This window comes from Phycodurus eques, chromosome 9, assembly GCF_024500275.1.
Source record: "Phycodurus eques isolate BA_2022a chromosome 9, UOR_Pequ_1.1, whole genome shotgun sequence".
Taxonomy (NCBI): domain Eukaryota; kingdom Metazoa; phylum Chordata; class Actinopteri; order Syngnathiformes; family Syngnathidae; genus Phycodurus; species Phycodurus eques.
In genome coordinates, this window is record NC_084533.1 from 19,944,699 (window position 1) to 19,964,545 (window position 19,847).

Consider the following 19,847-nt stretch of genomic DNA (forward strand, 5'->3'; position numbering starts at 1 on the left):
AATTTAGAGTCTTCAATTAACCTACCCTGCACGTTTTTGTGATGTGGGAGGAAACCAGAGTACCTGGAGAAAACCCACGCAGGCACGGGGAGAACATGCAAACTCCACACAGGCGGGGCCCGGGATTTGAACCCCGGTCCTCAGAACTGTGAGGCAGATGTGCTAACCAGTCGCCGCCCCAGTACAAGTCAAGTAATTAAAAACAAAATGACTATATCTTGGATAAAAAGGGCGTACTATTGGTTCTTTCTACAGTGTATTCTACATGTAAATATATAGAACGTTATACAGTTTGAATGAATAGTAGCGTACTAAATAGTAGCGTTCTACCTATAAAAATAATAACGAGCATTAGCATCCATAAATGTAGTGTTGATACAGGTGTGCTGCGACAGGGACACATGGAATGAACTTTTATTGCATGAATTTTTTTTCAGACAACAATACTCCCCCAAACATTAAAAATAAACAGCACTGTACAAAACAGCACACCTTTTCTTTTTTTTCTTTTTTCTTTTTTGCCATCAACATAAATTGAATAGGTTGGTGAATGGAGTGTAACATCACGAGTCGTGATGATGTTGAGATGTACAGGATGAGCTTGATATCAAAGTCAAAGTATAAGCACCATCGTTATGTAGTCAGGAAAGGCCATATTTTGACAGGAAATACTCTAGAAAGGGCAAGGAGAGTTGTAACATACAATAGGGTTGTTCTCACAGTTTTCAGACATTTTTACCAACTTAAAATAGAACAATATTGGTGGCTAGCACTATTTTATCATGCAATTTACTTCAGTAAACTTTCTGACACACAGACAAAATATACTTCAATAAGTACAACTCAATACATCTCTGACCAGCAATAGTCACAAAGCCTGTAATTAATATTCTTTGAATTATATCCCTATCAAAAATAATATGCAGATTTATATTTTTCTTAATATATCTAAAGTGCAAGTAGGTATGCATTTTTATTCAATGCTTTCTGTAAGTATAAATATACAAAGCAAAAGAAAAACGCAACATGTTTTTCCTGTTTACATTGTTATATTTTTTTCTGAAAGGAGGCGCATCATATATAACAAACCATATATTATATATATATATATATATATATATATATATATATATATATATATATATATATATACACACACACACACACACACACACACACACACACACGGCACAGATAAAATATTTTCAAAAGGTACAACATATCTAACATGGAATGGTAAAGGGCTTCAGACCAAACGGTGACATGGGATATGTTCATTGTGCATTGACACTTCCCCCAACCCTGCGCCCCCTAAAATCCGGGATCCATTTCCCTTCACATCTATACACAACAGTAGCCTATACAGTCTGCCAGTTTTGGACCAGACAGTTGGTGTGAGTGCAAACAGAAGACGTGCTGAATGAACTACTCTGTGTGTGGTTTGTGTTGAGTCATGTGACCAGAGGCTGCTATGGGTTGTGTGGTTAACCAGGAACTCCACATGGCCAATGAGAGACACTGAAATCTGGAAGTGGAAGTTCTGTTGGTTGTCCATTTTGGTAAAAGGAAGGCCACCACCCACATTTCATGGAACGTTGCTGTTTGATGTCATAAATGTGTGCTCGTCTCAGTACATTAACATTAATAGCTCGTCGATTTTAAGGGGTTCTTAAAAAGACTGGCTTTGAAACATGGTCATGGACGATCCCTATGACATATACATCACATTTGCAAAAACTGTTATCAACAGACAAAAAAAAATAAAAAATAAAAAAATAAATGGGGGCTAACAATGTCTACTACTGCATGAACAACGAAAACAATGCTAACTGCACCAGCCAACAAACCAAGAATATAAGCTCAAACTATCATTTTCCATTCAAGTCCCCGGAAACGGAGGACACAATAAATGGCTGCAAGGTTATTCTAGATCGATGGAACGATCAGATGTTGTCAGCCGATGTTAATAGCAAAACAAAACATAATGTGTGCATTTCATTGAGCGAGGCATTCATGAGTTGCCTTGGACTCTCCTTATATTTGGCCAAGTAATATTTACAGAAATAGTTGTAGTTCCACTTTCGGAACACGACTTCCTGTCATAGTTACCATGGATGTTTGTTTAATAAATACTAGTTTGTTCAAATCATGAGCCAATGTGAGAAATACACTTCTATTCATGACAGAATTTTGTCCCCATGGTTTATTGTGAAAGGTAATCAATAATAGCCATCCTGATAGGTTGGTAGTGTTGAGCCCTTACAGTGCAGTGCCAGGCTTCTTCAGGCATTTCACCAACACTCAAGAGACAAACCTTCAACCTTTCTCGAAAATGATTTGAGTATGTTCCATAACAGGTCTGAGCAGTCAACGTCTAGCTCTTCAGTTAACTAGCTCAAGTGAAACCATGGAACACATTGAATTTGTATGTCCTGTGATCAGAGGTCTCAGGTGAGAAAGGGGTCACACTCAGTCCCCAAGCACACTCCTGGATTCTAATGAGAGGAGGCCTTGTTGGAAATACTGCACAGACCTCCCAAACACTCCAAAAGTAACATGAGGCCTCAGCAGGGGGAGGCTATGTGTGTGTGTGCGTGTGTGTGTGTGTGTGTGTGTGTGTGTGTGTGTGTGTGTGTGTGTGTGTGTGTGTGTGTGCAAGACCCTAAAGTGAACGCAAGCCATGTCCACATTGAGTGTCTATGGAGCGGAATAAAGGAATGGAGGGTTGTTCATGCTAGGCTACAAATCCCAGACACTCTTCCAAGCTTTACAGAACTTCTCACTGGAAAAAAAAAAAAAAAAAAAAAAAACACATCACGTTGTTGTAAAGCACATTGCCATGCTTTCAAATGATCATATACCTATTTATTGTTGTCATCTTTGTGTTAGTCCATAAACATGACACTACGCCACGATCGGCATGCATGTATATTATAAGAAATGTCTCTCTTGTGAGTAGCTCCGCCTCTGTCTGGGAGGGAGAAACATGACAGGATTTTGGACAAGACAAAGCGGGTGAGAACTCGAAGGAAAAGGAAGAGGAATCGGAGGAACAATGACGTATATGCAAAGTGAAGCAAAGAAGCAATCGAGGGGCTATAGCACCATGAGATCAACTGCCTCGGCGCCTGCAGTGATAAAAGGACACGAGGACGCCTCGCCCGGTTCTTTAACAGCTTCTGTCTCCGCCCTGCACTGACAAACCGTCTCGTGGAATCTCTGCAGATTATTTTTTTTGTTTCCGTCGCCGCCGTTGTTTTAACATCCTGCTGTGCGCAAAGCCGCCGACAACATCTCAAGAACATCTAGGCCGCCTCAAGGCATTCCGAGGAATGAGATGCCACGCAGCCAGTTGGCAATCACCGTGCTCACTACCCCGCAAGGCCCCTCCCCACCCCCACCCCGCCGTTCGCGGATGCAAAACACCTTACTCTCGGTGTGATTGCTCCTGATCCATGCGCCCACAGGGAAGTATGGATCCAGCAGCCCTGGTCAAAATGGAGGATATATCTGCCTATGTAACAGCACTCATAAATGGAAGTGGACAGAGGTCACGGACCATCCACGTGAGGACACGTAAACGAGCGGAGTGTATAAGGCACGGGTTGTAATGATGTCAGAGAGGATGCCTGCATTGCGCAGGCGTGTCTTCCACCACCCCCCATCCTCCTTAATTTGAACCTTTGCACACCCTCAAATGGACCCTTTGCGTTTGCCCCCCCCACACCTCCCGGGAGGCTATAAGCAACAAAAATTCCCCCACAGAAAACGTGGGTATCTTAATAAGGAGATTTTCTTTTTACAGCTGATTCACAAAATCATAATTAGTTCATCTAGGTTAGCACTTTTTTTCACTGAAATTTCCATGGAGATGGTGCAAGAGGGTCGGATCCTTATGATAGTACGGAGATAGACTTATCCCATTTGTTTGATATGCATAAGAGCTGGAGTTTTTATTATTTTAGGCATAATAGTAATGCTTTAATTAGACATTTTTAGGTCACATTAAAGGCTCTAGCCTATTTTACCAAACCTCTGTTCAGAACACGAGCCTACAAGCATGCAGACAGATTTTTGCCATTCTGCAGGTCACACACCTGTAGAGCGCTTCCATATTTAGTTTGCGTACCTCTATATGAAACTATACATTAGGGATATAGGCGATAAATATGCTCTTTGTACTGATGTCAAATAGGCATTCAATGAGAAGACTGTTATCTTTACGTAAATAGAGCTGTGTTGTCATTTCAGGTGAAATCTTTCGTATAGTTTGATTATTATGATTTAATTTTGTTTTTTAAATAGCTTTTGACATGTGCAAAATCTTTCGACAGAGATATAAACACTGTTCATTGCCACTGAAATCAAGTAAGAAACAGTTTAAATGTTACAGTTAAAGTCCTTGATAGCAGCGCTTACTGTGACATGGTGATAAAGTGGGTGACATCCAGTCAAATGGTGTTGCTTGTGTGTGTGTGTGTGTGTGTGTGTGTGTTTGTGTGGAGCGGGTGGCTTGGGGGTGGGGGTGATTCCCTTGGAGATCTTCTCTCTTTGCACTCACTTGACACTTACGAGTTCTCAGTTTTGTTTCACGTCCTGCCTCCGACAGTCCAGTCAGTCGTCGTCGCCGTCATCTGCGCCGTGCGGCCCCTCGGGTAGCAGTTCCGAGGCCCGTTTCTCTCGACTCCTCTCCTGGATCTTCCGCATCTCCTCCGCGTATTTACAGAAGGTGTTGCCGAATTTGGACCACACTTTGCACGGAACCGTGATGGAGTTCCGGTAGGTGGGCTTCACCTCGCTGACCCGCATAAACACGCCGTACTTGTTGGAGCCCACGTCGAAGAAGAAGCGCTTGTTGTCCACCGTGAGCGAGGTGCCCTCCGGGAGCTCGGCCGGATCCTCGTCCACGCCGTAGTCGTCGATGAGTTTGGCCAAAGCGTCGCGGAACTCGATGAGACCCTGCGCCGGCAGAGCGATGGTCTGGCCTTGCGAGCTTCCCAGTCCGGGCCCCCGATTAACGGTCTGCCGGATCCTCAAGAACCGCCCCCTCTGGTTCTCCTTCAGATCCATGTAATATTTTCGATTCTCCCGCACCAAGAACTCGCTCTTGAGCGCCCGCCGGGGCTCATCCTGCACCAAGTCGGGGTTGCTCGGGCCCAGCTGGGCGTAATGTTCGATAAAGTCGCCGAGATAATCGCGGAACTCCACGGCCACCGACATGGAGAGCGTGAGGCGGCTCTTGTTCCCCCCAGCGCCGACCTCGGCTATCTTTAGGAAGCGTCCTTTAACATTCTGCTTGACGTCAAGGTAGAATCGCTTGTTCTGGATGTCGACACGCTTGGAGGCGAGCTCCTCGGTGTCGTGCTGCAGCCGGGACATGGCTCCCACCGCACCCGGCGGCAGCGAGCCAGGGCCTGCGGTAGGCCCTCCGTGGTCACTGCCGCTGTCTCTGTCCGCCATGATGCTGCCTTCCCTGCTTTACCTTCCTTCCACCGTCTCCCTCTGCCTGCTGCAACCTCGACTGCCTGTCAAAACGGCTCCGGCGCGCTATCGCGAGAAGAGCGCCGGGGAAGAGGGTGGGGTGGTGAGGGGGAAACAAAGAAAAAATGGAAACCGAAGACTGTAGTCCAATGCGCGCGGGTCGCATTCAAGACATTCGCGGTGATTTTGCAACGTTTTGCCACAAATAAGCCTAAATTTCAAGCCTTGCAGGGAGGGGGGGGGGGGGGGGGGGTTCCAACGGTTATCGAGCACAATGCAAACAACCACAGACAGAGTATATCAAACACTCATGTTGCTCAGAAAACAGTTACGTTATAGGATAGATAGATAGATAGATAGATAGATAGATAGATAGATAGATAGATAAGACAAACCTGGCAAATTGCCCGTCTGGGTTGAACGGTTCAGCACCGCGGACAGCAACCGTGACAGAAAACGTGCAACACGTGTGTGCGCGTGTGGTGATGAGCGTGAGTGCGGCGGGGGTGTCAGAGAGAGATTTCTCAATGAACAGCTGAGTGGGAGTCCACAGGAGCGGGTGGTGAAACTCCATGAATCATTGCCTTTGTGATTGGACTTGTGTGTGACTGTTTCTCGACGGGAAATTATTGATGGCCTCGTAGAGATGAATCATTGCAAAGGGAAAGACTACTATTGACTTGGGGAAAATTGGAAAATTCCTTTTGTGTATAAGCTTGCAAAATGTGTTGGTCTTATCAGCTTCCTTGTATATATATTGAAACAATTCAAAGAGTGGGCCAAAATATCTCCACAGAGATGTGTAGGACGTGATTTCAGTTGTTGCTGCTGAGGATGGCCCAACTATTTATTAGGTGTAGGTGGGCGTTACATTTCACACCGGGCCAGGTAGCTGAATAGCTTTTCTACTTAATAAATAAAATCCCAATTTATAAACTGCATCGTATGTTTACTTGGGTTATCTTTGTCTGATACGCAAACTCCACACAGGTGGGCCGGGATTTGAACCCCGGTTCTCGGAACTGTGAGGCAGATGTGCTAACCAGTCGTCAACCGTGCCACAGTGTTGCAACAGTGTGGCCTATTCCTTCATTTTATTCTTTAGTTTCCATATATTGTGCCATATTTTAGAAAAACCAACCTTTTCTCTACTATTTGGGATGTAATATTGGTTTTATAGTGCCTCAGTAAACGTGAAAAATGAATTAAAATCATCCACTCATTCCTGAGTTCCAATGGCCATATAGTATACAGTATGGATGAGTCAGTATGGTAGTTAACATTAGCAATAAAGCTAACGGTTATTAGTTGCTAAATTGTAAATAAACTGTGGCTGTGCGCTTCTAACATGTTACGAGCATAATGTTCCAACATCAATGTTTCCTAGTACAGCATTGACAACATATATGATATATGATAGCTACTTACACTTCCTTAAGGTGATCGAAAATTGAATCTTGCATTCTTGCCGCTGGCTGTGCTCAGTTTGACACATCCGGGGGCATTAGCTGTCACTCATAAAGAATCAGCCAATGAAGACACATGCCTCATGAAGCCCGCCCAGCCAAGAGCATTGTGCCCAAAAGAAATTGCAAAAAGTCAAGGCGCGCGCACGCGAATATCGTCATCGCAAGCAAAACATATTTTAATTTCAAGGAATAATGCTTCTTTTTTTTCCTGCCTGAGTTAGATTATACAGTATCTCTCAATGTCTTATTTTTTTGCTTGCAATTCAAGAAGTTTTGTTTGATAGTCTTGCTTTTTGTTTGCAATTTTAATATGTTTTGTGTGATTCGTTTTGGCACAAATCTGATTCCATAGATTCGCCGATAATTCAAACCGCTACAGTGTAGAGCCAACAACTGGCAAGGAGGACTTAATCGATGTGAGATTTTTTTGCCTTAATTATCGGTGGCTGGTATCGGTGGCCTTCACAAGTACCCAATGCCTAGGTATTGGCTTGATACAGATACCTTCTATTGGTTCTCGTCCATCCCTAGTATTAAGAGATGCTGTATTCATAAATGAATGGTTATTTGTCTATATGTGCCCTGCGATTGGCTGGCCACCAGTTCAGGGTAAATCCTGCCTTTCAGCGACAGTTTCTTGGTATACTGTAGTCTCCAGCCCACCTGTGACCCTTATGTAGATAAGCGGGATATAGAAAAAAGATTGATAGATGGAGATTTTTACAAATATATTTTGAAAGTGATTCATATCCCTAATCTTATCAGATAATTTATCTTAAACACAATTGTATGCACTATTCTAAAAGATCATTAAGAGAATTAGAAGGAACAATAGGTTCAGAACTTTGGAAATGTTTTTGTTTCACTCGTTTGGTTCAGAACTTTGGAAATGTTTTTGTTTCACTCGTTTGGCATTTCCAGCCTTTAAATAACAGTTATACTCAACACATTTTTGTTGTTGTTGCCAGGAATGGTTCAGTAAATGAATAATTTAATATATGAAAGCAAGAAAACAATATATATATACAATAATGTGTTTTGTTTGGCACCTGTCCTCATTCAGGTTACAGGTGAACGAAAGCCTACCTATCCCAGCTGACTTGGGCCAGAGGCGGGCTACACCCTGCACTGATCGCCAGCTATTCACAGGGCGCGTGTAGACAAACAACGATTCGCACTTACAATCACACCTATGGGCATATTTGCTTTTTCAATTAAACTAACATGGAAGTTTTTGGAAGGTGGGCGGAAACTGGCGTACCTGGAGAAAACCCACGCAAGCACGGTGAGAGCATGCAAACTCCACACAGAAAGTCTGGAACCAAGATTCAAACCTCTAAACTCAGCACTGTGAGGGAGATGTGCTAACCACTCGTTCACCGTGCTGTGGTTGGCAGCCAAACAACCGTATATAATTCCTGTTAGCTCACGAGTACAGACAATGTAAACAAAATGTCACACTAATTATCATCGGGGTCATTGGTAGTAGCAGTTCAAATAAGACCTCTGTGCAGCTAGTGGGGAATTAATCCCCATTCATTGCCCATTTGCACCATTTGACTGACTGTCAATTAGTTCACCTTTTACCCTAAATCAACTGGCAGAATATTCCAAAACAGACCACATCTACACTGCCACCGACAAAGCTTAATAGTATCAAGATGCAAGAGGGAGGTTTGCACTGAATGCAGCATGGAAAACATGGATGAAAAAGAATGATTAGTGAATGAGTAGACAGGAGCAGAGGAGAGTGTGGGTCACTGAACTGATTTCTGGAATCGGAACAGCAATCCCAGTAATGTGGCTCTCATTTAATTAATCGTGATTTGGCTGCATTTTAACGGGAATGGTCGCCGAAAGAGCTTTATTAATTGGATCTTAAGGAGGGCACACAAACCTTCATCGCAATGATGTTCCTCAGGCCTTGCATGTGTGTTGGTGCAGGGTATGAAACCTGTCAAGTCCTTTCAGACCATGGACAGGTCACAGGCACCATGCTCTGACGTCAGCTCCGTGACAGTGAATCAGACGGAGGAGGCTGTTATGTTCGTGAACACAAACGATATGACCTTTCCTGCAATTTCCTTATCATGTCCTCTGTATGACATCAATCCCGGGGTGGACAATGAGAGGCCTTCTGACCTCTAGCGAAGGGCGCTCGGCTCTCGACAGTGTTAAAAGGCTATGTCATGATTGATGGCTCCACATGAAGATGGACTCACAAATACAGGATCCTAGTAGTCACCATGTTGATCCTGAACGTATATGGGATTAAAACGCTTTTGTGCTTTGAATGAATGTTAGTCCTTTTTACTTGAGCTTTGCAAACTGTTACTTATAAAACAACACATTGTGCTGCAGTGTCGCTCTGTGCATCACATGCTGAAGCCCCGTTGAAAGCATTTCGCAGCGTTACTCATCGCAACCGCAGTGTGTAGCAGGGAGCACTCGAGAGCCACACTGGTCACCTATTGAGAGGCTTGGCAACACGCTATTGTCTCTGTGCACTGCGTGATTCCTACCGCAACCTGCAGACTCAACGAGGGGACGAACGACCACGGTGGTTCAAGGCCACACACGCACCAGCGTCGCTTTGCAGCGGTTTGTCCGGGAATTTAAAATGTTTGCGCAGGAAGCGGCGATTCGGCGCCAGTGACCGGGCAGGTGATGCTTGCTTACGTGATGCGCACGCGTGTGATGAGGGGCGCAGGGGACGCGGCTGGAGGGTGCGCGCTACTGTTGCACCGCCTCGCCGGATAACCGCGATCTCATTCTGTCTGGTCTTCCCCGGCTTCCTCTCGACTGAAGAACGGATTTACCGGGCAGAGATTCTTTTCTTTTTTTTTTTTCTTTTTTTTTTTTTTAAAGGCCAGACGTGGATCACAAACCTGAACTCGCGTGGAGTGTTTATCATTCATTGTGATTTCCTCTGTACGCGCACAAGCTTTTTTTCCCTTCTTCCCACCCGGAGAGGCAATGCGCCCACCCATGCGATGCTAGCCTATTAGCTGGAGAGAGAGAGAGAGAGAGAGAGAGAGAGAGGGGGGGGGGGGGGAGCGAGAGAGAGAGAGACCGGTTTCAGTCGTGGATTCAAGGGAGGACTAATTTACGAGTCTTGCTTTGCCTTTCAGGAAAGCGGAGAAGAGGCGGAGGGTGGCTGGTAACGGAGAATGCAGCAGTTACATTTTTGAAGCATGCAGAAGAAGCAGGCCTTTTCCGGTTCCTAGGCTGGTGTGCGAGAGCGCGCGCGCTCGCGCGCGCGTGTGTGTGTGTGTGTTTGTGAGTGTGTGTGCGTGCGTGCGTGTGCGCGCGTGCGTGCGTGTATGAGAGCGCGTGTATTGAGTGCGTGCCCACCATCCGAGGCCAGCAGCCGTATGGGGACAGCGGCGGTACACACAGATGGCATGGACGCTTCCACAAGGTCTGCCGCTCAGCCTCTGCCCTGCCTCCCGCGCCGGAGCTCGTTCGCCGCCGTCTCTCTCTTGCAGCTCCCTCCGCCGCCCAGCAGCACTGCACCACAGCACAGGCTGACGGTATGAGGCTTGATCCAGTGCATTTCTCCATGCTGGTCATCGGGGTCTCGTTCGCCTGTTACGCCCCGAGTCTCAACTCCCTCCAGGACCAGGCCTACCGATCAGCTGTGGTCATTGAGGGCGAGGTGCGCTCCTCCCCGGAGAACGTCTCCTCCCGGGAGCCCTACAGTGTGAATGTCAAAGTGCTGGACGTGTGGCCCGTCAACAGCGGCGGCCTCGAGAGGGAGCAGGTCGTCACCGTCGGGCACTTTAGTTCCGAGGCCCCATGCGCCACGGTGGAGAAGGACCACAGGTATATCTTTTTCATGGACCCGACCGGGGAGCCCTACGTGTTCAAGGCGTCGTACGCCCCCGTGGACGCCAGCGAGCCGGAGCTCAAGAAGGACGTGGAGAGAGTGTTGTGCGAGGACTGCGGTAAGTTCCAAGTGCACATGCAATGTGAGGGCCACTAGAACTGATGGAAGGGTGACGGGGGGTCACTGTACTCCATACAGTGTCTGCGCGTGCGCGTGCGCGAGCCGATTGACACTTAGAACCGCCATAACCGGGTCACCTATAATCAAATGAGAAGCATGGTAGAAAAAGTGTGCGTGTGTGTGTGTCAGATAGATGTGTGTGTGCTAGTAGAAACTACCCCCCCCCCCCCCTTATACCCACCCACCTACCTCCCTCCCTCCCATCCTCCACTGCAGACTCCTGCTGACTGGTGATCAGTGCATTCTGACTCTTTGAGCATAGCCAGCAAGATCTGCAACATCACAGATTAGAGTGGAGCTCCTGAGTGTGTGTGTGTGCGTGCGTGTGGACTGCAAGCTTGTGTTGAGGTGACCTTTGTGTCTGTTGCGGAGGATTGTTACCAGGGGCAAGAATATCAGATGTCAAATCATGACATGTCTCACAGTTGTGACTGCAGTGACCTGTGAGTGGCGGGTTCAGATAGGCCATCGCGTTCCCCGGGTATCTGAAATAGCGTTTGCGGTCATAAAGTGCACCATGCAGACACATCTGTTGCACTTTTAGCTTCTATCATTTTGAATCACACCGAGACGACGCGCTTGTGTGCTGTGGGTAAAAAAATAAATAAAATAAAAATGCTATTGTTAGACCCCTTTGCAGCTTAATCATAACGAGACATGTTGAACAATTATAAGATTGTAACTTTGTGGGAAACGTTGTTTAGTGAATGGCCTTTTCTGTTCTGGCATCATTGTGCCTGAGTGCACAAAGCCAATGCCCATAAACACACGCTTGGATGAGTTCGGTGTTGAAGAACCTAAGAGCACTGATAGCTCGAGGCCAACGTATTGTAGTCGATGAACAAAAAATGATCAACAGACTCCAACATCTTGTACACAGCCTCCCTATGAGAGTGAAACTTTTATCGCTGCAAAGCAGGGATGTAATGGTACTTGGTATCCCAAAATAATCTATAGTCTACATATACTCTGTGCAATCACCTTTAAGTAGCATTTTAACCAGTAACGGTACTTATAATCAGTGTATAACATCTTTCCTTTAAGTCTGTGTACATTCTCAGTCATCCGGGTCTTTCTTTTCTTCTCCTCAGCTCAAATCACTCCATGATTTAAACTGTGCAGTATATTTGTCTTTCAGATATCTGTTCTCTTGTACATCCGTGTTCTCGTTTTCTACAAAGTAGCACTACATCTGTCATATAATGTCTTTAGTTTTTAATCAACACTTCCTTGATAATATCATCATTAACAAATCGGCATAATGTCTATGCACACAAAACTGCATTGTGAAGACCTGCTCTAAACTGAAAGTGCCTTGCGATGACTTCTTGTGTTGCATACACACTGTATGAATCAAAAAGAATTGAATTAAATCCTGAGAGGAAGTAGGAACAGGAAGGAAGTCAAACGTCTGTACAAAGAGCTCATCTAACAGCCCAAGCTAACAAAATGATGTTCTATTTTTAGCCCTGTGTCATGAAAAAATGATCAAGTCATTTATTTATGACACGGCTGTTGTAATCAGGCTTCAGTGTTGAACGTATTTTCAGGAAGGGATAGGCAGACACACACATGTAAGGGGAAACACTAATGACTGACTGGTTAGCACATCTGCCTCACAGTTCTGCGGACCGGGGTTCAAATCCTGGCCCCGCCTGTGTGGAGTTTGGATGTTCTTCCCGTGCCTGGGTGGGTTTTCTCCGGGCACTCCGGTTTCCTCCCACATCCCCAAAAACATGCAGGGTAGGTTAATTGAAGACTCTAAATTGCCCGTAGGTGTGAATGTGAGTGCAAATGGTTGTTTGTTTATATGTGCCCTGCGATTGGCTGGCGAGTTTAGGGTGTATCTGGCTCTCGCCCCGAGATAGCTGGGATGGGCTCCAGCACGCCCGCAACCCTAGTGAGGATAAGCGGAACGGAAGACGGATGGATGGATGGATTTGTTCGTAGGGATAGTACACAATGTTTCTCAATACCATCTCTGCTTCCAGAAAAATCCACGTCTGGCTGGGTTTCATTAAAAGCAGCTCAACAGTGCTCTGCAGACACACACCCTGAGCCTAACCAATCCATGCCTGGGCCTAAAACCGGCCAGCCAATCACAGCCATGTGCCTGGAACACACACTACAACACCCACTGGTTTGAATCCATCTTTTTGCCACAACAATTGTGCCTTTGGCGTAAGGAATCGATTTCTGCTTGACTGTTTTCAATATCAAGAAACATTTATTCTATGTTCATGAGACTTAGGGAAAAGTGTACATTGCAGTCAAGCAAACGAAACCCACACCCGGTCATCTCCGCTTCCCACTGAATTTTACGCCTCTGGAATAAAATCAAATATAAATTATGAGCGAAGCAAATCCTTTGCCTACAAGTTGTAATAATCGGATGCTGCAAATCTTTCCAGAGTACTTGTAAAAATTTCTTGTGACATAGACAGCATCATGAAGGCTTTGGCAAATGTCTATTATGTTGACATTTACATCATCCGCAGAAAGCTCTGAGGTGCAAACCACAGGCGGTGACAAAAATCACGAGACAGCAAATCCTTTTTTTTTTTTTTTTTTTTGCAGCGTAAACAAATTGTTGCGTATCTAATGGAATGGTGAGAGTGACAAGGTGCTCTTTTCACTGTTTATGTATTGGTTCTTATCAACCCCTTCTCACTCCATTGAATACCAAAGCTTACCTTTATATGACTGTCAAGCTACCCACATTTTACCATGCAACATCCCCGCTTGAAAGGGATAGAATCGTCTACTCAGAGATTTCACTGGAATTCACTCCAAATAACCAGGCGGCGTTCCTTTTCTTCCTTTTATTGGTGGTCAGTGTTAGGACATCTCAACAAGTCATTAGCCGTTAGCCTATAGCCTCTAGGTCTTAATTTACCCTGAGATTCAACAGTATTCATTCCATGATTTCTCAAAAGACAAGACCAAATTAAAACCCCACATATTTTATACATCAATTTCACCACATTTCAATAAATTAAACATTAAACAATTAGCACACATGGGAACTAACCAACACGTAACTAGCGAACCAGCTCTACGGTAGCGCTCACACAAACACCAATTTAAGTGCGAGAGTCTCTGATTATAGTCTCTTACCGGCTGCTTCTCCGGCGTTTGAAGATGGATTCGTTTTGCATGGGTTTTAGTATTCAGAAATGAGTAAAGAGTCTTTCTGCCCATCACTGTCTGATGCTTGATTAATTAGTTGCACCTACGACATGTGTCGTCCTTTGAAAGTTCCTGCAGCAGCTGTGTGGTGAGTTCTCCTTCCGGTTTATTGTAGTTCATCCGCCATTTTTGTAGTCCTTTGAGAAAATCTGTTGAACTTCATTTTGACTTGACAATGACTGTAGACATAATATGCACTTACTGTCCAAATTGTTCAAAACTATAGTGTGTTGCTGCAGGAATGTGAGATTCCACATGTAGTATCTATCTATCTATCTATCTATCTATCTATCTATCTATCTATCTATCTATCTATCTATCTATCTATCTATCTATCTATCTATCTATCTATCTATCTATCTATCTGTATGTCTGTCTGTCTGTCTGTCTGTCAGTCCGTCCGTCCGTCCGTCCGTCCGTCCGTCCGTCCATCCATCCATCCATCCATCCATCCATCCATCTATCTATCTATCTATCTATCTATCTATCTATCTATCTATCTATCTATCTATCTATCTATCTATCTATCTATCTATCTATCTATCTATCTATCTATCTATCTATCTATCTATCTATCTATCTGTCTGTCTGTCTGTCACACAATCTCTGTTTTAGTTCACCCCAAAGGTGTTTCATGTGGTTGAGGTCAGGGCTGCCAAATTTTTCCACAGCATTGCTTTGTACACTGGGGGACATTCATGCTGGAACAGAAACCGTTCTTAACTTGGAATTCAGAGAAACATAGGATTTTCCAATATATCTCGGCAAGAGTCAATATATTCACTCACAGGTCTCATCCATCCAGATTGATGAATGAATTTGCTCAAGAGGTGTGTATCAATACTTTTGTTCGTACAGTTAGTGTGCAAAATGCTCCATCATCCCGTTTTCCATGCAGAGGCCCAATAGAGGTCTTCTGTGATCATTTTTGTTGGCATCCCTTTTGAGGCAGATTGACAGATTCTTCCTAAAATAGCGTAACTGAGTTTCAAATGCTCGTATCACTGATTCTGTATCAAGTGTTGCGTACTTCCACTCTCAACCTCTCTCCCCACTTGTCCTGACTCTCTTCCCTGCTGTAGCTGTTAGTCAGGAATATTGAGGAGTGGAATAACAGAAGGATGAGGAACGACATGACAAACATATGATTAATGTTATATAACTGATAATAGGCAACATTTTATCAAGAGGGAGAACAAATAGCATTACTCTCATGCAAAAACATGTTGCCATAATCCCTGCAACATGGCAGATGCGACTTCTTGTTAATGCTTGACCAAAATCGTGATTGTTGAATGTTTAGGTGCTCCCTCCAAAGTCAAATGTCTCTAAATTTAACAATTCAGAATTTACCCTGATTTTTCGGAGTGTGCTTCTTTTAAAGTCTCACAGAGTCAACTTCTGGACATCAGCATATGTCACCTCAATTCCAGCGAGTATATAAAGGACTCATTTTAGGCACATTTAGCTTTTTCTGTGTCTTTTGACATTTGTTTTTATTCCATTCATCCTAAAAAACAGACACCTACAACAAGAGAATTTAAGAATAACATGAGAACAGATGAATACTGCACTCAATGTATACTGTAAACCCAATGGTATCCTAAATAAGCAGTAAGACTCGAAGCGTCATCACTCATTATCAAGTCATGATCAAGTACTTTAAAATTGCTTTTCCTTTTTATAGTGAATGCTTTTACACTCGTGTGACATTTAAGAATTTTAGCAAGGGAGATGCATGAGGCGGGTTTGTGCCACGATTTAGCTTTATATTACACAATTATTATAATTAAGACATACATTTTTAAACAGGTTATACGTTCTTAAAATAAGACATGAACATATTTTTACACTTGCATGACAATTAGCTTATGTTATTATAAAATAATAGCTTTGTGACTGGCTGGCCACCACTGCAGGGTGTGCCCCACCTCTTGCCCAACGTCAGCTGTGATAGTGCTATAGAAAATGTATGGGTGGATAAAATATGGCCTTGTGCCATTTATAAAGGTATGATGATGGTGACAATTTGACCCTGAAACAGATTAAAATGAGCAATATTTCATATGGGAAAATACATTTTAAAATCTCAACAAAACGAAGTTCAGTCAGTGTGCTGGAAGTTTTTATGTTCAACCCAAAAAGTTTCACTTCATCACACCCTTGTTTCTGAAAAATACTGAAGATCCCAAATGATTACAATTAGGGTGAAACTAACTTTCCGTCTTCCATTTAGAAGGAAAACAAAAATCTAATGTGGTTCAGTAGTTAATTTTCACCTGCTACCAACACACCTTTACCTGGATCTTCACCAAGATTTAATTGCTTAATATGCCCCACAAGTGATTTTGTGCACTCAGTCTAGGAAGTTTGGTTTAATGCAGCCCTATGGGGGGCACAAGCCAGTGCAAACTGTAGGCCGGTCCCAAGCCCGGATAAATGCAGAGGGTTGTTTGTGTCAGGAAGGGCATCCGGCTTAAAACTCTGCCAAACAAATATGAGCATTCATCCAAAGAATTCCATACCAGATCGGTCGTGGCCCGGGTTAACAACATCCGCCACCAGCGGCGTTAACCTGCAGGGCCCCGGTGGAAATTCAGCTACTGTGGGTTGGAAGACAAAGGAGAGGTGCAAAGTGGGTTATTTGGCAGAAAGAGAAGAGGAAAGCACAGATCTTAAAACTGAATGTGGGGACTATGGATGTTGGGACTATGACAGGAAAAGGTCGGGAGTTGGTTGACATGATGGTTAGGAGAAAGATTGATATATTGTGTTTCCAGGAGACCAGGTGGAAAGGCAGTAAGGCTAGAAGTTTACGGGCAGGGTTCAAATTAATTTGCTATGGTGCAGATGGGAAGATAAACGGAGTAGGGATGATTTTAAAGGAAGAGTTAGCTAAGAATGTCTTGGAGACGAAAGGAGTGTCAGATCGAGTGATGAGGCTGAAACTTGAAATTGAGGGTGTTTTGTATAATATGATTAGTGGCTATGCCCCACAGGTAGGATGTGACCTTGAGGTGAAAGAGAAATGCTGTAAGGAGCTGGACGAAGTAGTTCTGTGCATCCCAGACAGAGTGAGAGAGTCGTGATTGGTGCAGATTTTAATGGACATGTTGGTGAAGTGAACAGGGGTGATGAAGAAGTGATGGGTAATTTCGGCATTCATGTAAGGAACCTCAAGGGACAGATGGTGGTAGACTTTGTAAAAATGATGCAAATGGCTGTAGTGAACACTTTCTTCTAGAAGAAGCAGGAACATAGGGTGACTTACAAGAACGGAGGTAGAAGCACGCAGGTGGATTACATCTTGTGCAGATGATGTAATCTGAAGGAGGTTACCAACTGTAAGGTAGTGGTAGGGGAGAGTGTGGCTAGACAACATAGGATGGTGGTGTGTAAGATGACTCTGGTGGTGGGGAGGAAGATTAAAAAAACAAAGGCAGAGCAGAGAACCATATGGTGGAAGATGAGAAAGGAAGAGTGTTGTGCGGCCTTTTTGGAAGAGCTGAGACAGGCTCTCGGTGGAGAGGAGTAGCTTCCAGAAGACTGGACCACTACAGCCAAGGTGATCAGAGAGACAGGCAGGAGATTACTTGGTGTATCTTCTGGCAGGAAAAAGGAGGAGACTTGGTGGTGGAGCCTCAAAGTACAGGAAATCATACAAGAAAATAGGTTAGCTAAAAAGAAGTGAGACACTGAGAGGACTGAGGAGAGGAGAAAGGAATACATGGAGATGCGACGTAGGATGAAGGTAGAGGTGGCAAAGGACAAACAAGAGGTATATGATGACATGTATGCCAGGTTGGACACTAAAAAAGGAGAAAAAGATCTATACAGGTTGGCCAGACAGGGATAGAGATGGGAAGGATGTGCAGCAGGTTAGGGTGATTAAGGATAGAGATGGAAATGTGTTGACTGGTGCGAGTAGTGTGCTGGATTGACTAGGTTGAATGAAATTAGAAATGAGCTCATCAGAAGGACAGCCAAGGTTCGATGTTTTGAAGACAAAGTTAGAGAGAGCAGACTTCGATGGTTTGGACATATCCAGAGGAGAGATAGTGAGTATGTTGGTGGAAGGATGATGAGGATGGAGCTGCCAGGCAAGAAATCTAGAGGAAGATCAAAGATAAGGTTGATGGATGTCGTGAGGGAAGACATGAGGGCAGTTGGTGTTCAAGAGGAGGATGCAGGAGATAGGCTCACATGGAAAAGGCTGACACGCTGTGGTGACCCGTAACGGGACAAGCCGAAAGGAAAAGAAGAAGAAAGAAGAGTCGAGGAAGTTAGGTTTAAACTTGCAAACAATCTCTTCGGTGAAGGTAAAATATGTACTCATACTGTAAAAGACGCAAACTTACTAGATGTCAGTCAAGGTTCCATTGTGTGCACATATTCAGAGCAGGTCTTAATCCTAACAGGCAGCGCTCTCTTAGCTCAATCTTGCATCAGTGTGCCTATCAACTGGAGGGCAGAATCACTTCGACATTAATCTCAGAATTAGCAGATTCTGTTGCAGCATGCCAAGACAACCACGGCCACACCCTTGACGGGCTTTCATTAGCATTTTCTCTTTACACAGATGCATTTTTGGGAATCTTGTCTCCCTCAGGAGAGAGAAGAGAGGAGTAGTTATAACAATTTTACAGAAGAAAATAGTTTTAGATGCATTAATAATTAAGAAATTACAATAATAACTTCTTAAATACATTGTAAACGTGTATGTAAACATATTCTGATGGACACATTGAACATCAATGAGAATGAATATCCCTGAGGAGGTTGACTTGATTGTAAGTGTGTGTGCGTGTTGGTGTGTGGGTATGACTTCTGATAGGTCTGTCACATCTGCCTCATTGTTGCGTTGTGTGTCTATTTCAAGACACGCTTGTGTTTCTTTATCTTCTTTCTCTCTCCCCTCTGTCTCTCATACCGTCCTTGCTCCAGCAGAGCATAATACCCCCTGTCCCTCCCACCACACACACACACACACACACACACACACACACACACACACACACACACACACACACAAACAGTCATGCCAGTCAGCTGTTGCTGCTGTGATGCACATGCCCTAGTGTCTTGTCATTAGTGAGGATTTCTGGGCCTGCTATAAATTATGCACACTGAATAACAGAATGCCGAAGATTGTTTCGTATGTGTGTTTCTGTAAAACAACCTAACCACAATATATAAAGTGCATCTATGGCTACATTCCCTGTGACATTATGCCAATCACTTCATATTAGCACACTTCCCTCTTGCCCATCTCGCTGATGACTGCCTAACTTTTGTTCTTGTCCTTGGTTATGTTGCGTGTAAGAGTGTGTGTGTATCTTCATGAGTGTGTGTGTCCTTGGTGGTGAATAATATATAGTATCAGTACTCTTTTTCCAAGACTGGCTCGGTAGAAAGCTTGTGCCTCTTAAAGGGGCCAACTCAGTGCCACATGGCTTAGTTTGTGAATGAGGGAAGTCGTTGTGAAACCATGAGCACATGCACACACGTGCGTGTGCACACACACACTACACATGCACACTAATGCCGGTGCTCTGCACACACCACCCACACACTGATGCGGCAGGTGCCTCACTATATCAGCAAAGTGCATCTTTTCAGGCGAGATGGACTTGCTCCTAGCGCCTCATTTAAGATGATTCTTTTCCCCCATAGTGAAAGTGCACACTACATTTAAAATT

General features: G+C 44.2%; 2 protein-coding genes across 3 annotated transcripts in view; one reads left to right on the forward strand and one right to left on the reverse strand.

Moving 5' to 3' along the window:
* Window positions 1–356: 356 nt before the first annotated feature.
* purab (purine-rich element binding protein Ab) lies at window positions 357–5,463 on the reverse strand. Its single transcript, XM_061686345.1, has one exon. It carries the CDS (start codon window positions 5,458–5,460, stop codon window positions 4,615–4,617), a length of 846 nt encoding a protein of 281 aa, XP_061542329.1. The 5' UTR covers window positions 5,461–5,463; the 3' UTR covers window positions 357–4,614.
* A 4,540-nt stretch (window positions 5,464–10,003) lies between these two features.
* nrg2b (neuregulin 2b) overlaps window positions 10,004–19,847 on the forward strand; it is a 54,827-nt gene continuing 44,983 nt past the window's right edge. For both annotated transcript variants that reach the window (XM_061686508.1, XM_061686509.1), the window contains exon 1: window positions 10,004–10,897. In XM_061686508.1, coding sequence (XP_061542492.1) covers window positions 10,486–10,897 — 412 coding nt within the window. In that variant the 5' untranslated portion in view covers window positions 10,004–10,485. The remainder of the gene's footprint in view (window positions 10,898–19,847) is intronic.